Source organism: Sminthopsis crassicaudata, chromosome 2, assembly GCF_048593235.1.
Source record: "Sminthopsis crassicaudata isolate SCR6 chromosome 2, ASM4859323v1, whole genome shotgun sequence".
In the NCBI taxonomy this organism is placed as follows: Eukaryota; Metazoa; Chordata; class Mammalia; order Dasyuromorphia; family Dasyuridae; genus Sminthopsis; species Sminthopsis crassicaudata.
The window spans coordinates 527,381,519-527,396,675 of NC_133618.1; the positions used below are offsets into that span (position 1 = coordinate 527,381,519).

Consider the following 15,157-nt stretch of genomic DNA (forward strand, 5'->3'; position numbering starts at 1 on the left):
TTATTTCTTTTTGATTCCCAACCCCTCCTAGCTGATGCATTACCAATTCAAGAAGCTAGGACCTTTGATTCACAAATCCTGGTCAAAAGCACCCCTTTAAATTCCAATGGGAGATCAGGCTTTCCCAGCCCCCATAGGATCTGAGCCAACTTGGACTGTCCCAGCACCCATTCTAATGATCTGCTCAGGTTTCCCAACCCCCACCAAGCAAATTCTAGCCCTCCATGAAACCCAGTGAGGAGCCAACTTGGGACTCCACCCATGGGCCTCTTTAGCTAAATCTTTCATTATAAAAGAGCCAAGCTGGAGTCCTCTTTTGGCAGAGATTCCAAACACGCCAGCCTTACACCTGGCATGCCAAGGATCTCAACCCACTGGAACACTGTCTCCAGTGCCCTCTTATCTCTATCTTCACCTTTTACTAACTAAACTTTAACCTTACTTCCAAACCCCATAATAAACCTCTTTTATCAATCTAAGCTTTCAGGTCTGTTAATTCCTTTACAGGGGACTCTTGTGCTGCTACTAGACCTCATTTAACTCCCTATTCTCGCACCAAATCCAAAGGGGCTGCAGGGGAGCTCTCTTTGACTCACTGTACCCCGAACCTGCCACTAGACCTCAATTTCATTTCCAAATCTAGACCTCATCTCTACTATTTATAAAAGCAAAGTAAACATTTAAAATAAAGGTAAACAAATTTTATTCTACTCTCCCCTACTCCTTCTTTCCTCTCCCAAAGTGGTTTTAAGACCTTTGCTACAGAACTCCATGGGAAAGGAAATATAAAGTTACCACTTCTATGTCGGTATGTGAGAAAAAGGGGTGAAAGGCAATTTCCATATCACAGCTTCTGTTCTGAGATACTTTCATGCTAAGATTAGCTCAAGAGCCTCCTTCCCAGCAGGCTAACCCTTTGTAAGTAGTTTCCCTTTCTCCAGCTTTATGCTTATATTCCTCCCATTCTGGAGCTATCTTCCAACTTGTCTCGACTCTTCCTTTGAAACTATCTTCAAACTCACCTGAGTGAGTTTGAGGCATAGTTTATTATTAATTCTGTAGCATTATTCCATTTTTGATTCATTCTGGGGACTAATTTGCACTTCATAAAGAGATGGGGAGTTGCCATTTTACAGTTATAGTTTATTTAGCATCACATTACTTGGCTTTTTTCTATGATGTGGTGAATATTTTCAGGGACCACTCCCTTACAAGAATATGCTCACTTGTGAAAGTAAAGAGCTCAAATATTTGCACTTATTTAAAAGCAGCATTCTCCCTTTGGAAAATTGAACTAAAAAATGTATGAGGTTGAAAGGCAGCATGATGTAGCATGTAGTTGGGGTGGCTTTGGAATTAGGAAAACTGGAGTTCAAATCCTGCCTGTGACATATACTGGCTAAATGACCATTGACAGGCCGTACTTCTCAGTGCCTCAAGCCCTTCTAATAAATATAAATTACAAATGAATTCTCAACCTACATGGATGAGAAAAAAATTAACAAATGAAGTCACAGGATGTAGACTGGGAGGTGCAGTGGGAAATAATAGCTTTAGGATGTCAATTTAGAATTTTGAAATAGGTGACATTCAGTTGGTATTTTAAAAAGTTCACAGGACTGCAACAAAAGAATTCTCTTCCCTTCCAATCATACATTTAAAAGTTACCAACATTAATTAGAGGATCAATGGTTTTCATACTGTTAATGAAATGGATTTCTCATCATTGTTTATCAACTACTTCAAACCAGGTACATACAATTCTTTTCAAAACTACTAAATATTTAAATTTGTTTTCTCACAATGTATTCTATATATATAATTGTTTATTTGATGAATTAACATCATGATATTTGTAACAGTGAATAATAGAAGTCTTTTTATAAAGGGCATAATAGGGAGAGGTCAAAGTTATAAATCCTTCTTGGAAATTAAAGTACCTCCTTACCAAAAAGAGATCTTTCCCTAGAGAACTACTATACAAGCAGATAATCTTAGATGAGAAAATTGTTACCTGAACTGCCAAAGCCATCATGGAAGTTCTAGAGTCTATCCTTGTCTAACTGGACCTTCTTCTTCAGTTTGTAGTCTTTATCATCCTGACCAGCAATGTCTGTAGTCCACTGTTAATTCCTCCATCCTTTCTCCAATCTAGTTAGCATCTTTAAAGACAGACACAACAACCTTTGAGACAATCTCAGTGGGAATTTAGCTTTTGATAGCATATCTTTAGGCACCACCTGGTCCACCACCTGGCTCCCCAACCTTCCCTCTTCAGTTTGTACCTTAAAAAACCTTGAGTTTACATTTCTCCCATAAAAGATCTGCTTATGGTGAAAATTTTTGCTAAATTCTCTTCAGGACTATTCAGACTCACACTTTGGGTATTCATTGAAGCTGGGTTCCAGCAAATACCAATCTATGCTGGAGTACTGTTTGTCTAGTCTGAGCGGCCTGGTCTACTGACAAATCCAATGACTGTTGCTGGTTTAATAATTATTTTGACCAATGAGCCTATTCAGCAAAAAAATTGGGGTTCTATACCCCCAACTCCCATCTGGGACCATTTATCACTCCAATAACTTTTGTCCCTATTAATTGTAGTAAGTAATCTTTCACAAATAAAAATATATATCATGAAAGTCAGCAACAACAAAAATGTTAAAAGAAACATATATACATCTACCAACAGATAAATGACTAAGCCAAATAATTACCACTTATTTAGGATATAATGATCACATTTTTTCAGAAACTTGAATTTTGCTCATAGCTTCTACTGAACACTTGCCCTAATTATAGAAATTTGCTATGAAAGGAAAAAGCAGGGACATGATTATAATAGCATCAAAACTTGTCTTTCCGATCTTGGCCTGAGAGCACATACATGACAGGATAAAGCATTCTTAGCTAAATGTATGCAACAACAATTCCACCTTATAGCCAGACTCAGTAATAATCAGATATTCAAAGGAATACTACTGGGAAACTGAATCAGAAGGATACCACCTTAAGCAGAGGCCGAGGTTGTCCTCCCAACTCTTGCCCAGATACTAACCTTCACTTGTAACAATTCAAGATTACATTCCTCTAGGTAGCTTGTGGCATATTCCTTTCAGATGGTGGATTACTAGCTTGATGACCCATCAAACAATCATACTTGAATTCAAAACTCCAAATAATATCAGTTACAGTCCTAGAAAGTTCACAGCTTATCTTCCTATCTAAATAGATGGGTTTTTAATTCAACATTACACTTTAAGATGTTCAATAACCAATCTGTATCAAAACATGTACAGGTATTAACCATGTTCAAAGGGACAAAGACATAAACCACTATTCTCAATGCTCCTCTAAATAATGGGAACAGTTTCTAAATGACTCAATACAACTAATTAAAAGTCACATAGAATATACTTTCATTTCACATTAAAGAATCCTATCATAATTAACATTAAAAATTTCTTCATTCTAAAAAATTTTAATTAAACTTTTTATAAAACAGGTACACCACCAATATTGTTAAAATTCCTCTAAGCACAATTAATCTCCCCTCCCACCAAAACAATTCCTAGTCTATTTTAAAGGTTATAAATTGTCCTTAACAGTCCATTCATGAGGTTCCTCCACAGATCCTTTAATGTTGGTATTCTCAGCCTCTCAACTGTAGTTTCAATCATCTGTAATGTCTAGTAAGGTCCTTCCCACTCTGTTTCTTCCAAGACTTAGTAAGCACCCATTGCTTACTCCTGGAACTGCAAACTCCAAAAGTATTATCTGGACCAGCAATTCTTACCTCCTAAGGGCCAAAAAAGGATGAGGACGCTGCCAGTATATAATTCCTTTAAAAATTATCCTTTATTTCAAAAGATGGTCTTTCCCTTTTCTTCCCAACAAAATAAACCAATCTGGTATGGGGAAAGTACCAGATCACTTCTGGACCAGTTCCAATTCTTTAACAAAGCAATAGGCAAATAATTGTTCTAAGGCGATTTAGTCTCTTAACATCAATTTAGTAATCCATTTCTTAAGAATATGGAGCTGAAACCTCAGGAGCCTGCTGCTTTCTTTGAATTTATATATAATACTTGGGGGATGGACAGTTCCTCCAATGGAGTGGAGCAGGCACCTACTCAAACAAAACTACAGTATTTAATCGCCCTACACATTTAGATACTTAATCCCAATTCTTCCTAAAGAAGGGTCATCTTTCCAGAATACTACATAGATTCTCCCCCCCCCCCCCCAGGCTGGGGTTAAGTGACTTGCCCAGGATCACACAGCTAGGAAGTGTTAAGTGTCTGAGACCAGATTTGAACTCTGGTCCTCCTGAATTCAAGGCTGGTGCTCTATCCACTGCGCCACCTAGCTGCCCCCCTACATAGATTTTTAGAACCAGCTAAATTGTTCTTTTCCCAAAATTCAAAGTATCTTAATCCTCTTTATGGAGGATTTACCTGAACTTACCAAACTTACCAAAGGAAAATGAGAGAACCCTTAAGGACTTGAACCTCTTAAGAGTTTTCAAAGGGTAATGGGAATTTCCCTTAAATTCTCCCAGTCACCCAGATGGTTCCCCTACTTCTTGTTAAAATGAAAGTCCTCTTACAGACTTGAACTGCTTAGATTCTACCTGCCTATTGTCCCCTCACCCGTTGCTTGCCTTACCTGGGTTGTGCACTTACCTGATTTCAAACTTTTCTCAGTTGGTTAATCTCTGGGCCAAATTAATCTTCTATCTTTGCTAGAACACTCTGTTTTTGCTTTCTCTGAGTGTCTCTCTTCCAGAATTTAACTGATCAGAGCAGGCCAAAATGAGTCCTAAGACCATTAGAGAACTCTCCAGAGGGCACCTACTCAAGGATTCAGTATGGGAGAGACCTCTCACAAGCAGGAAATATCCCAGACTCCCAAACTGTGTGGAAGAGTGACCCTTACCCAAATTAAAATCAGACACTCAAGGTTTTACCTTGAGATTTTAATTTGCTTTTTAAGCAAAAAAACAAAAGAATTTATTGCCACCTCCCGAGAAAGGGCAACTCTGAACAGAAAAGGTTATCAGTAGAGGAGTGCAAAGCACAAACTTCAAAACACAAGATTAAATAAACCCTAAATGGAAAAAGCCCCCTCCCACCTTTTCTATCCCATTTTCTGGGGGAGTCCAGGTTTACATTCTAAATGGGGATATCTACCCCAGAAATAAAAGAATATTAGTAAACAACAAACTTTTAAATTTCCCTAGAGAACTGCTATTTCTTGGATTAGAGAATTCTTTCCTCAAACCATCATGCCTTTAAAAGAAGAACCTAAAAGCTAATTAAGAGGTGTATGGAGGAAACGGAGGGGAAATGTTCATCCAAGAAAATCAAACACCTGCAGCTTTTTAGCTATACCTCATCTTGTTATTGCAAAGTCTCAAGTCACAATTAATGCATAGTTCAAGGCCACATTCCCATGAGGTCTTCATTCAGTTCATCTCATTCATCAAGTATTGGTTCATTTTTCTTTGTTTTATAATACTTGAGAGCTTTGATTCTCTTTTGAGAATTTTAATATTCATTCTTTTGGTTTTAGAATCAGATATTGATTTATCTGATTGTGCTCTAGGCTTTTATTGAGGTTTTTTTTTTTTTTTCTTCCCCTTGACACAATTGGTCTTTTGACCTTTTTTAAAAATCCCAGCATTCATTTCCTGAATCCATTTCTTTTCTGGTGGACACACCTCTGACATTGAGCTGCAAGGCTGCCTCAGCCTCAAGTTAGAAACTATCCTTTTCCAATCTGGAATAATTATTAGCACCCGTTGGAGAAAATAACTAGTTCCACTTAAAATTTTTGTGCCATTTTCATCAAATTGGATATAGCTATTTATGCTGGTAATCTACAATATTGCTTCCTGGGGTTGTCTCCTTTTCTTCTTGTGTTTGGGAGTCTACTACTTTTGATGGAATTAGGATATTCCAGGTATTCTTTTCAGTCTTTGGTTTTCTCACTTAGAATTGGGTGCCAGGTAAAATCCAGCTTGTTTTTAACCCCTCTCTTCCTTCCTACTCTTGATTCAGCTGTTACAGGTGGTTGAGTAAGGACAGTGTCCATGATTACATCAGAAGGGGAGGGTGGGGCATGGTTCTCAGTAGAATCTCTAGAGCAAGAGAGATAGGAACCCCAAGATGAGTCTTGTTAACTGGCTACTCTCTTCATTGGCTGTTTTAAAGATTAGATTTCTCCAGGGTTAATTCATAAGGATATAACATTGTAAATGTTCTTTGTCCTGTGAATGTGAAATGTAATTGTAATGACTTTGTAATGATATATATGGAACATTATTGCCCTTTTTTTGAGGGTTTTAGAGTTTGAGAGTTTGTATGAAATGACCAAGTATTCACTATCTTGCTGGCCATATAACCTAGATTCCATCCTGTGATCCCCTTCAATAACTATCTGGTGATTAAGTTATTTTTAATTTTTCAATACAAAAAAAAAAGTTTTTTTAAAAACATGAATTATGACAGCTTTCATATTGAAAAGGGAAGTTTTGGTATTTAAAGATTTGTATACCACATAGAGATACGATATATAATGATGCAATTTGATTACACAATATTCTGACATCTCACATATAATGGGAAATCTTATCACTCCAATTCTCTATTGAATATACCGAAAATATTTCAGTGTTTTTGATAATTCTATTTTTTACCTTTTTGAGTGAAATTGATGTAAACTGTGTTCCCCTGATCTTTGGGGAGGGGTGGACCTAAGTTAGAGAAACCCTAAATTCTCAACCCCTCCCAACCATAGTGAGGGGCCCCACCCTCCTCTTCTTAGGGGAAACTCCCATGGCCATCTCTATCTACAATTCAATTGGAGATCTTGGCCTGGGGCATAATCACTACCCTTTATTGAATTGAAAATTAGCCCTTAATCTCCCTAGCCTCAAACCATAGAAAGCTAATAAAAAAATGACTCTGTATCCCAAACCTTTGCAGATTCCTTTCTGGATTTGGCCCACTGGGAAGTTGTTTCTCAGAGTAAACCCATTTTTGCTAAAACCCTACCCTTCTTAAATTCCTTTTGGAATTAGCCCTCTGGGAAGTTGTTTCTCAGTGTAATAAATCCATTTTTTTGCCAAAAACCTTCCTTGCAGATCAGGACTGTAAATTCTTTTTTGCAAAAACCTGTCACCAGCCTGGGGACTCCATTGCTGTTATGGTAAATCTCACCCCTCATTTCTCACATCTCAACAAAATGAAGTGTGGTTAGTTTTCTTCTACCCTTCTAATAACTAGATCTGGCTGTGTTTCTTCAACCAGTCATTTCCCCAGGTCAAGCCAATTTAATTTTATACAGGAATGCTAAGAAAGCATTTAAAAATAAACATATATAATCTAATTCACAGGGCTCATCTTGGAATTCTTATCTCTCTTGTGGTAGAGATTCTACTGAGAACCATGTCCCACCCTCCCCTCCTGAAGTACTCATAGACACTGTCCTTGCCTAATAGCCGAACTGAAGGAAGAAATGAGCTAAAATAGAATAAATTTAAAAATTAAATATAAAATTAAAATTACATGCAATAATAACTACATCTGACTTAATAACTCAGTTGCTTTATTGCTAAAATACAATTTAAATGAAAACATTACATACTATGTATTTTTAAAAATAGATCTATGATCAAAATTAAATCAATACCCTAAATATTAAACAACACACATGTTTAATTACTTGGGCAAGCTCATACAACAAGGAAAAAAAAGATACTTTCATAAATACTTTTAAGGTAAAGAATTAAAATGTATTTTTTTTTTTGCTTTGATTTATTTACTCAAATTTGTACAATTTGCATAGCTTGTTTCCTACAACTTTACAATATTTTGCCTTCTACAGAAATTGCAAAAATAATAAACATGAAGTCATTTGGCAGTATGAACTAGAATACAACAAAAGGAAATTAAAGCCTCCACCTCCTTATTATCAACACAATATTTAGCCGCTTGTAGTATTCATTTTTATTCTAGTTCAGTTCCTTGGATTATATTTCGAATCTTCTCAGCATCTTTTCGTATAACTTTGTTGGATGGGTCAATCTTAAGTGCTGCTTCATAATCTGTAAACCTAAATTCATAAAGCAAGGAGCAACAAAATATATTTTATAGACTATAAAAACTCATATATATATCATATATATACATATATATGTATGTATATACATATATATGTACACACATGTGTGAGTGTGTATACCTCACACCTACACACAAATATATATATATATATATATATATATATATATATAAAACTTATTGTTCTACAAAACTGGGTCTTACTAGAATATAGATATATATTTTCTTTCCTGATATTGGGTCTTCCCAGTCTTCTGCCTTGTAATTGTGATGATATAAACATATCACCACAATCTCTAAGGAAGTTAAACATTCATTCAGATTAGATAAGGAGATTTTTTTAAAATTATGAGTTTAAAATAACTGTTTGAAACTGATGAAGCTATGCTACATCATTAAAACTTAAAATTTTCAAAGGGAATTTTTATGGTACTTTTTAAGTGTGCCCTCACCCATTGCCCAACAATCCAACTACATTTAGTACTGCCCTGTTTTGTTCCCCTCAACAAGTGTTTCTTCTCTTCCCTTTACTTTCTCCTTAAGTTGTCAACCATGTACATTCCCCTAAAGGGAAAGGTAAGAGCTTTAGAAGAGAAATACTTCAAAACCCCTACTCCACTGCTTACAATTTTTTAATATCATCATTAATTTTCTTTCCTTTTCTTTCTGCTCTAATAAGAAAAGGTTTCATTACTGCCTGGCTAAGATCAAGCCCTTAATTTTGTCTCCTACAGGATTTATCTTCTCTTTCATGCATTGTTTAATCAATCCACTCAACTGACTCCTTCCTATATGGCTAAAAACATGTTTATTTCTTTAAAATGCTAAAATACACATCCTGTAACTCATCCCTACCAAATGATTACAATTCTCTTTCTTTCTGACATCTCTTTGTTAAACTTAGTACCTTGAACAGAATAGGTATTTAGTGAAGCCCTTGTTGGTTTGAATTGAAACTTCCTTCAAATGTTGTCTTTACCCTGATAAACATTTTGGAGAACAATATGGGACTATACAATAAAAAATCATTCACTGCTTATATTTTTTGACTCAACAATTCCATTCCTAAAATTTTATACTAAAATATCAAAAAGAGACCTATCTGTACAAAAATATTAAATGTTTATTTATTTAAAATAGCCTATACATCAAACAACATTCTTGATTGTGTTTGACTATCTGAATTGTCTAAATAATTTATCTGAATAATTATGGTATATTAAATTAACAAATTCTTATGGCTCCATGAAAATAGCAAATAAAAATACAAGAAAATACAGAGACTTAGGTAAAGTTACTTAAAATGAGTTCAAAAGAACCAAAACTATATATTCACTGACTATAAATAGATCCATATATTTTTTTCTTTAAAAATAACCAAGTCATTACCAAAGTAAATAAACTTTAGAGAAACTTAAAAGGTAACAAAGAACAAAGTTATGCCACAGTTCTCTTTTATTGTCCTGTATGGAAGAGAGAGATAAGGTGAAGAACTCTTAACCTGAGAGGATGACATTTATCAGTATTTAACATTTATCAATATTTAGTCTATTAGCTTGACCACTATCTGCTTGATTAAGCTCGAAGGCCTGATTTTCTGTTTCCTAGAAATCAGATGATTTTGGGGAAACAAAAACCTTCCATTCCAATCTCTCCAAATAGCAACAACCAATTAAATACTTCCCCCTCCCCTTCTCAATGCTCTTTTTCTTGTGATGTATTCTCTTGTATAAAAGCTATGTATCTTTATAACTTCTTTAGCTCTCCTACCACAATCTTTATCTTTTTTATCTCATGATGGGACGACTCATCCTCTGGAGGCTTTAATAAACAACTTTTCTGCTTTCTACTGAATGATCTCTGAGTAGTCATTTTGTAGAAGCATCTTCTACATCCCTCACAATCCTGACTCAGTCTCCCTAATTATCCTGACCCAGTCCTGACTCAGTTTCTCTGCTTTAGTTTATAATAATCAGCTTGAATCTCAGTCCTGCAAAACTTCCCCTCCCTCTTTATCAGAATATTTGATAATAATAAAAGGATGTTTTGGAATATCAGAATGCCTCTCCCCATCCTAAGCTATCAGAATGTCAGATAACGTCTTATTAAGATGCCTCTCCCCATCTTCCCCCTAATGGGGGATTACTCCCCCCATTAAGTCATCCCATCCCCCATGCCCTGTCAGAACTGGATTGTCAGAGTCCAGTTCCTATTCTCAGCACCCTGACTCCGCCCCTGCTTCAATCTATCCCCTAGTCTGAGCCATATGTATATAGGTTATTGAGAACTCACATTGTTGTCTGGCTTCTTGGAGACTATAATCTCATTCAGCTCTGGGACCAAACCATTTGGTCCCAGTAAATCTCTCCCATTTAATAAATTATTAAATACTTTCTAATCTCTATCTTGCTTCAGTTTCTCTGGCATTACAATAAGAGCAAACACATTTTTGTTTATAGTCTGCTAATGTGATTAGCTCTAGAATACTAAGAGTTTATGGAAGATTTTCTTTATGTTTTTGTGTTTATTTTATATTTGTTTTTTGTTGATGATTATTAAATTTATCATAATTTTTGTCTCTGCTCAAGGCTTTTATTTCCCCCTTAGCAACCACTCTTCAATTCTTTATAATCTGATTTCTATCCCCAACATTCTCCTGAAATTTTCCTTCCAAAGTTAATAGTGATAAATAAGTAGACAGATGGACAGACATGCAGATATCATATAAAAAGGCTTACTAAGCATTTATTATATGCCAAGTTCTCTGTCAAGTTCTGTGGTAAAATATAAATACACAAATAGGTAATTGGCTATCTATTATGCCAAATTTTCCCAAGTTTCATATCTTACTACCTAAGTGTTCTGCCACAGTTCCCTAATTGTCCTATCTCAGTTTCCCTAATTGGTCTTGCCTCAGTTTCCTTAATTGTTGTGCTTCAATCCCCTTAGTTGCAAACTCTCCCTCTGGTATTATTCAGAAATTATAAATTCTCAATGTGCAAACTCTAAAAGGGAGAGTCCAGACTTCCTGGCTCTAAACTAGACATATCCTTAACTCCCAGTTTACTAGAATTTATAGTCCTACCCCCATCCTGTCAGAACTGGATTGATGGTTCCTGCCTATAGATCCCCAATCACCAGAGTTTGGACTCTACCCCCTGCCTTTGTTTAGCTACTGTGTATAAATATGTCATTGAGAACTTACATTCTCTGCTGGATGCTTTTGGACATCAGCCCTGGGGGCAGCATGTCCCCAGCACAATCTCTCCCTCTCAGAAATCCAAATAAAATATTAAAAACTCTCTAATTTCTAGCTTGCCTTAGTTTCTCAGGCATTACAAAGGATAAGCATCAAAAGGACAGGAACCGTGTTTTAATTTAAATCTCTTATTTCCAGCTGTGTATATTACATACAATAAGCACTTAAGAAATGATAATTGAATAAAACCATTTCACTGAATGAAATGAGATGTTACCTTTTTAAAAAAAAATTCTGTCCTTTTAAATTACTTATGGAATAAATATATTTTTAATGAACGTAACTAAGTTTTGACTTTTTTTTTTTTCTCCACTGTCAGATTCACACATTTTCACATCTACATAATGCAGGTGAGAAAAGTTAAGAAATAACACATTACAGGTGTCTGGGAAAATTTGGTAAAAATCTGAACAAGGAGTTAGAAAATCTGTATTATGGTTCATAACTTTTTCTGATTGACTTTAGAAGATTATTTAATGTCTGGATCACACTTTGAAGAACTAAATGGCCTTTTTGTCCCTACTTTTTCCCCCTCTTAAAGCTTTTAATTCCAAAGATATTTATGGAACAATTTAAAAAGGAACACAATGAATAGTCAGACATAGTCATAGTTTTTATGGTTATGAAAGCCAGTCAGATTATAGCTGCACTATTAACTATTTTTCATAACATCATGGCCTCTTCTGAAGAGTAGCCCAGGCATCTATGTATTTAAACTGAAGAGTCTTAGATGTGATATGCTGCAGAGCTGCATGGAAGGAATAACTTATATTCTTAGCTTTCTTCATCCTTTTTTTCAAAAGAATCCATATAAACCTCCCTGCAGTTTACCTGCAAGTCAGTAATACTCACATGCCTCAAAGAATGCTTTGTTTTGCAAACTGTCCCCTTACATTCAGAGAAAGATATTATTGGCAAAAGGCAGCTCAAACTTGTCCAGAAGAGTCCAGACTCAACAATATCTATAGTGTTGCTCAGATTTCACACTGGCTGATAAGTCTTTGGTCAAGTCACCACCAGGAAGCAGAGTAGAAAACTGTTGTTATCCTTGAAGTCAATTGGGTACCACTTCACAAACTAGATGCTATTCTTTGTCTTGATGGCAGCATTAACATTGTTGGGAACTGTGTATAGGGGGGCCCTTCAACTCAAAAAGAGAATTCTCAGTCACCATTTCTTGCTCCAGGTGACAAAAAATGGAAGCTCAGGAGGAGCTTCTTGGAGCTGATTAGAGACTAGGCAGCAGACTTGGGCATTTGCCCAGGATATAGCTTGAAAGCATTCACATGCTGAGAAAAAGGGGAAAAAAATACAGGAGCCAGTAGCTCACTCTTGTGAATCTGATGAGCTCTTTTAATTCACCAATCAATTAGAGGTCTCCTCATCTTTCACTGCAAAACTTCTCAGGAAGGAATTGCAGAAGGCCCACCCACAAATTCTCACATGGTTACTCAACCAGAAATAGTAATGGAGCATGCTCCAGAGAGACAGAAAAAGCCCTTCCACCCTCTCCCCCACTACATAGGCACCACATTTTTCCTCCAGCTGGCTTGAAATTTCCATGTTTGGAATTACAAATCAGTTAGACAGCAAAGATATTTTTTTTCCCAGAAGACAAATAATTAAATGCATAGTACCCGGAGGTGATTCTCTAGTCCCCCTTTCCCCGCTCCCCCCGCCCCCCCCCCCTTTTTTTTTTTTTTACCATATACAGATTTTAAGTACATTTTTACTAGTTGACAAAACTTTTGATAATAGAAGGTTTCATGTCTTAAAAGCAGAGGAAAACAAGTCATGTAGAATGATACTCAGCTTTTCAAAGTATGTTGTTCTCAGTTGCAAGCTTGTATCTTGTGCTCTTTGCAACATTTTATTCAAGATTTTTCACTTGTGGTAGAACCTGCCAATTCCTGATTGTGCTTTCTTGGTTCCTTCTGGTTGCTTGTGGTATTTTTTCTTTGATCTGTGAGTTGTAGATTTTGGCTATGACATTACTGAAACTTTTCCTTCAATGCTTTTACTTTCAGATGGTGACAGGAAGATTCTTTTGATCTTTACTTTACCTTCTGATTCTAAGAGATCTAGGCAGTTTTATTATTTTTTGAAATATGATGGTGAAGGGGAAAAAAGCAATATAATATCCAGGCTTTTTAAGAATGATGTTTTTAGTCAGGTAATGATTTTCTCTACTTGACCTGTTTTTCAGAGCAACTGTTTTTAATAACAAATACCTTACATTTTCTTTTATTTTTATCTTGCTATGTCATATAGTCATTGATTTCTGTTTAATCTATTGTGGTTTTCAAAAATTCCATTACTTGGGGAAATTTTCCTTTCTTTAGAGCTTTTATTTCATTTTCCCCTCTCTTGTTTTACTTATTCTAGGTATTCCTGTAGTTAATGTGAACATTTTTTTCACAGTATATTCTTGTAGCTATTAAAGAGTGACTCTCTTATTCTAAGATCTTTTGTGAGGCACATTGTGTAATAATTTTTTTTATACTGGTGTCTTCTGTGGCTTACTCATCTCTCAAGATTTACTTCCTAAAATGGGACTTTGTGCCAGGGTCAGGTTCTGGGTGGCATGGTCAGCCTTGCCCACTCTCAGCCCAGATTACCTGGGATTCCTGTGCTAACTTTCTTTTCCTGGGCTCAATTCCCATACTTGGACCTTTGAGGTTTTCAAGACTATTCTCTATTTGTACCCACTGAAAGTGATCTCTACCATCTTATCATAAGCTACTTTATATAATCCTATTTGCATGTGTTGGATTCATTCCTAATTTGCAATTAGAATTTAATTCTTTTTAATCTTAGTATTATTAGTAATTACTTTGGCATCCTATACATGGCATATATGTGCTTAATCATTATTTATTGAGCAGGTTAATTTCAATTGGATAACATGAAAGAAAGTAGGTAAAAGTATGAGAGTAGGATCTGAATGACACATTACCTGGTTTGATTACTTCTAGTGGAGAAATAAAATATTAATAGCTAACAGTTTTTTAACCACAACATCCCTTTGTGGGAGGCAATGGAAATATTTTCCTTTCAAATGAGGAAACTGAAGCCCAGAAAGTCCAGTACTCCTTCATATATGACAACTAGGAAAAGGACCATTGGCTCCAAGGATTACAGCTTTAGAACTAAGATTTAAGAGATCATCTAATCCCCTTATTTTGCATATGAAGAAATGGAGACCCAGTGATTATATGACTTAGCCAAGTTCACACTGTAACCAATATCTTCCACTCAACATCTAAAAAGGGAATTCTAAAAGAAAAACTTTGCTTGTTTCAGAATTTTGCTTTGAGTTGGCAATACCTAAGGCACATAGGATAGACTGCTGGTCCTGAAGTGACAAAGATTTTTGTTTTAAATTATACCTCTGATACTTAGCAAATTTCTGACCTTCAGTTTCCTTTTTAATAAAATGGAGTACTAAATATCTATAATCTTGTCCCTCAAAGGACTATTGTGAGATTCATATGAGATGATGAACATAAAGCATATTAGAAATCATAACGGGCTATATAAATAAATATTACTTGAGTTTCTGTGAATAGTTAATTTCTTCATAATGATTATGTATATAAATAAAGGATTAAATTGTAGATGTGGCAAAAGTAGGAATCATCTGACAAATTAGTATAGTAACATTTTCATATTGTATCCAATCTGACCATGTCTATATAATGTAAGCCCACTACTTTCTTCCTTGTGTTTTTGGATTATAGAAAAATGATAAATAACTATTGATTAAAATCTA

General features: G+C 35.5%; 1 protein-coding gene across 4 annotated transcripts in view; it reads right to left on the reverse strand.

The window, feature by feature from the left end:
- Window positions 1–2,039: 2,039 nt before the first annotated feature.
- Window positions 2,040–15,157, reverse strand: part of DNAAF4 (dynein axonemal assembly factor 4) — an 86,591-nt gene continuing 73,473 nt past the window's right edge. The window contains exons 9-10 of one of the 4 annotated variants that reach the window (XM_074294573.1): window positions 14,004–14,012; window positions 7,802–8,110 (exon numbers count right to left, since the gene is read on the reverse strand). In XM_074294573.1, coding sequence (XP_074150674.1) covers window positions 8,013–8,110; window positions 14,004–14,012 — 107 coding nt within the window. In that variant the 3' untranslated portion in view covers window positions 7,802–8,012. Of the gene's footprint in view, window positions 2,163–7,801; window positions 8,119–13,244; window positions 13,349–14,003; window positions 14,013–15,157 lie in introns of those variants that run through there. The other 3 variants (XM_074294571.1, XM_074294570.1, XM_074294569.1) reach the window with 3 other exon arrangements.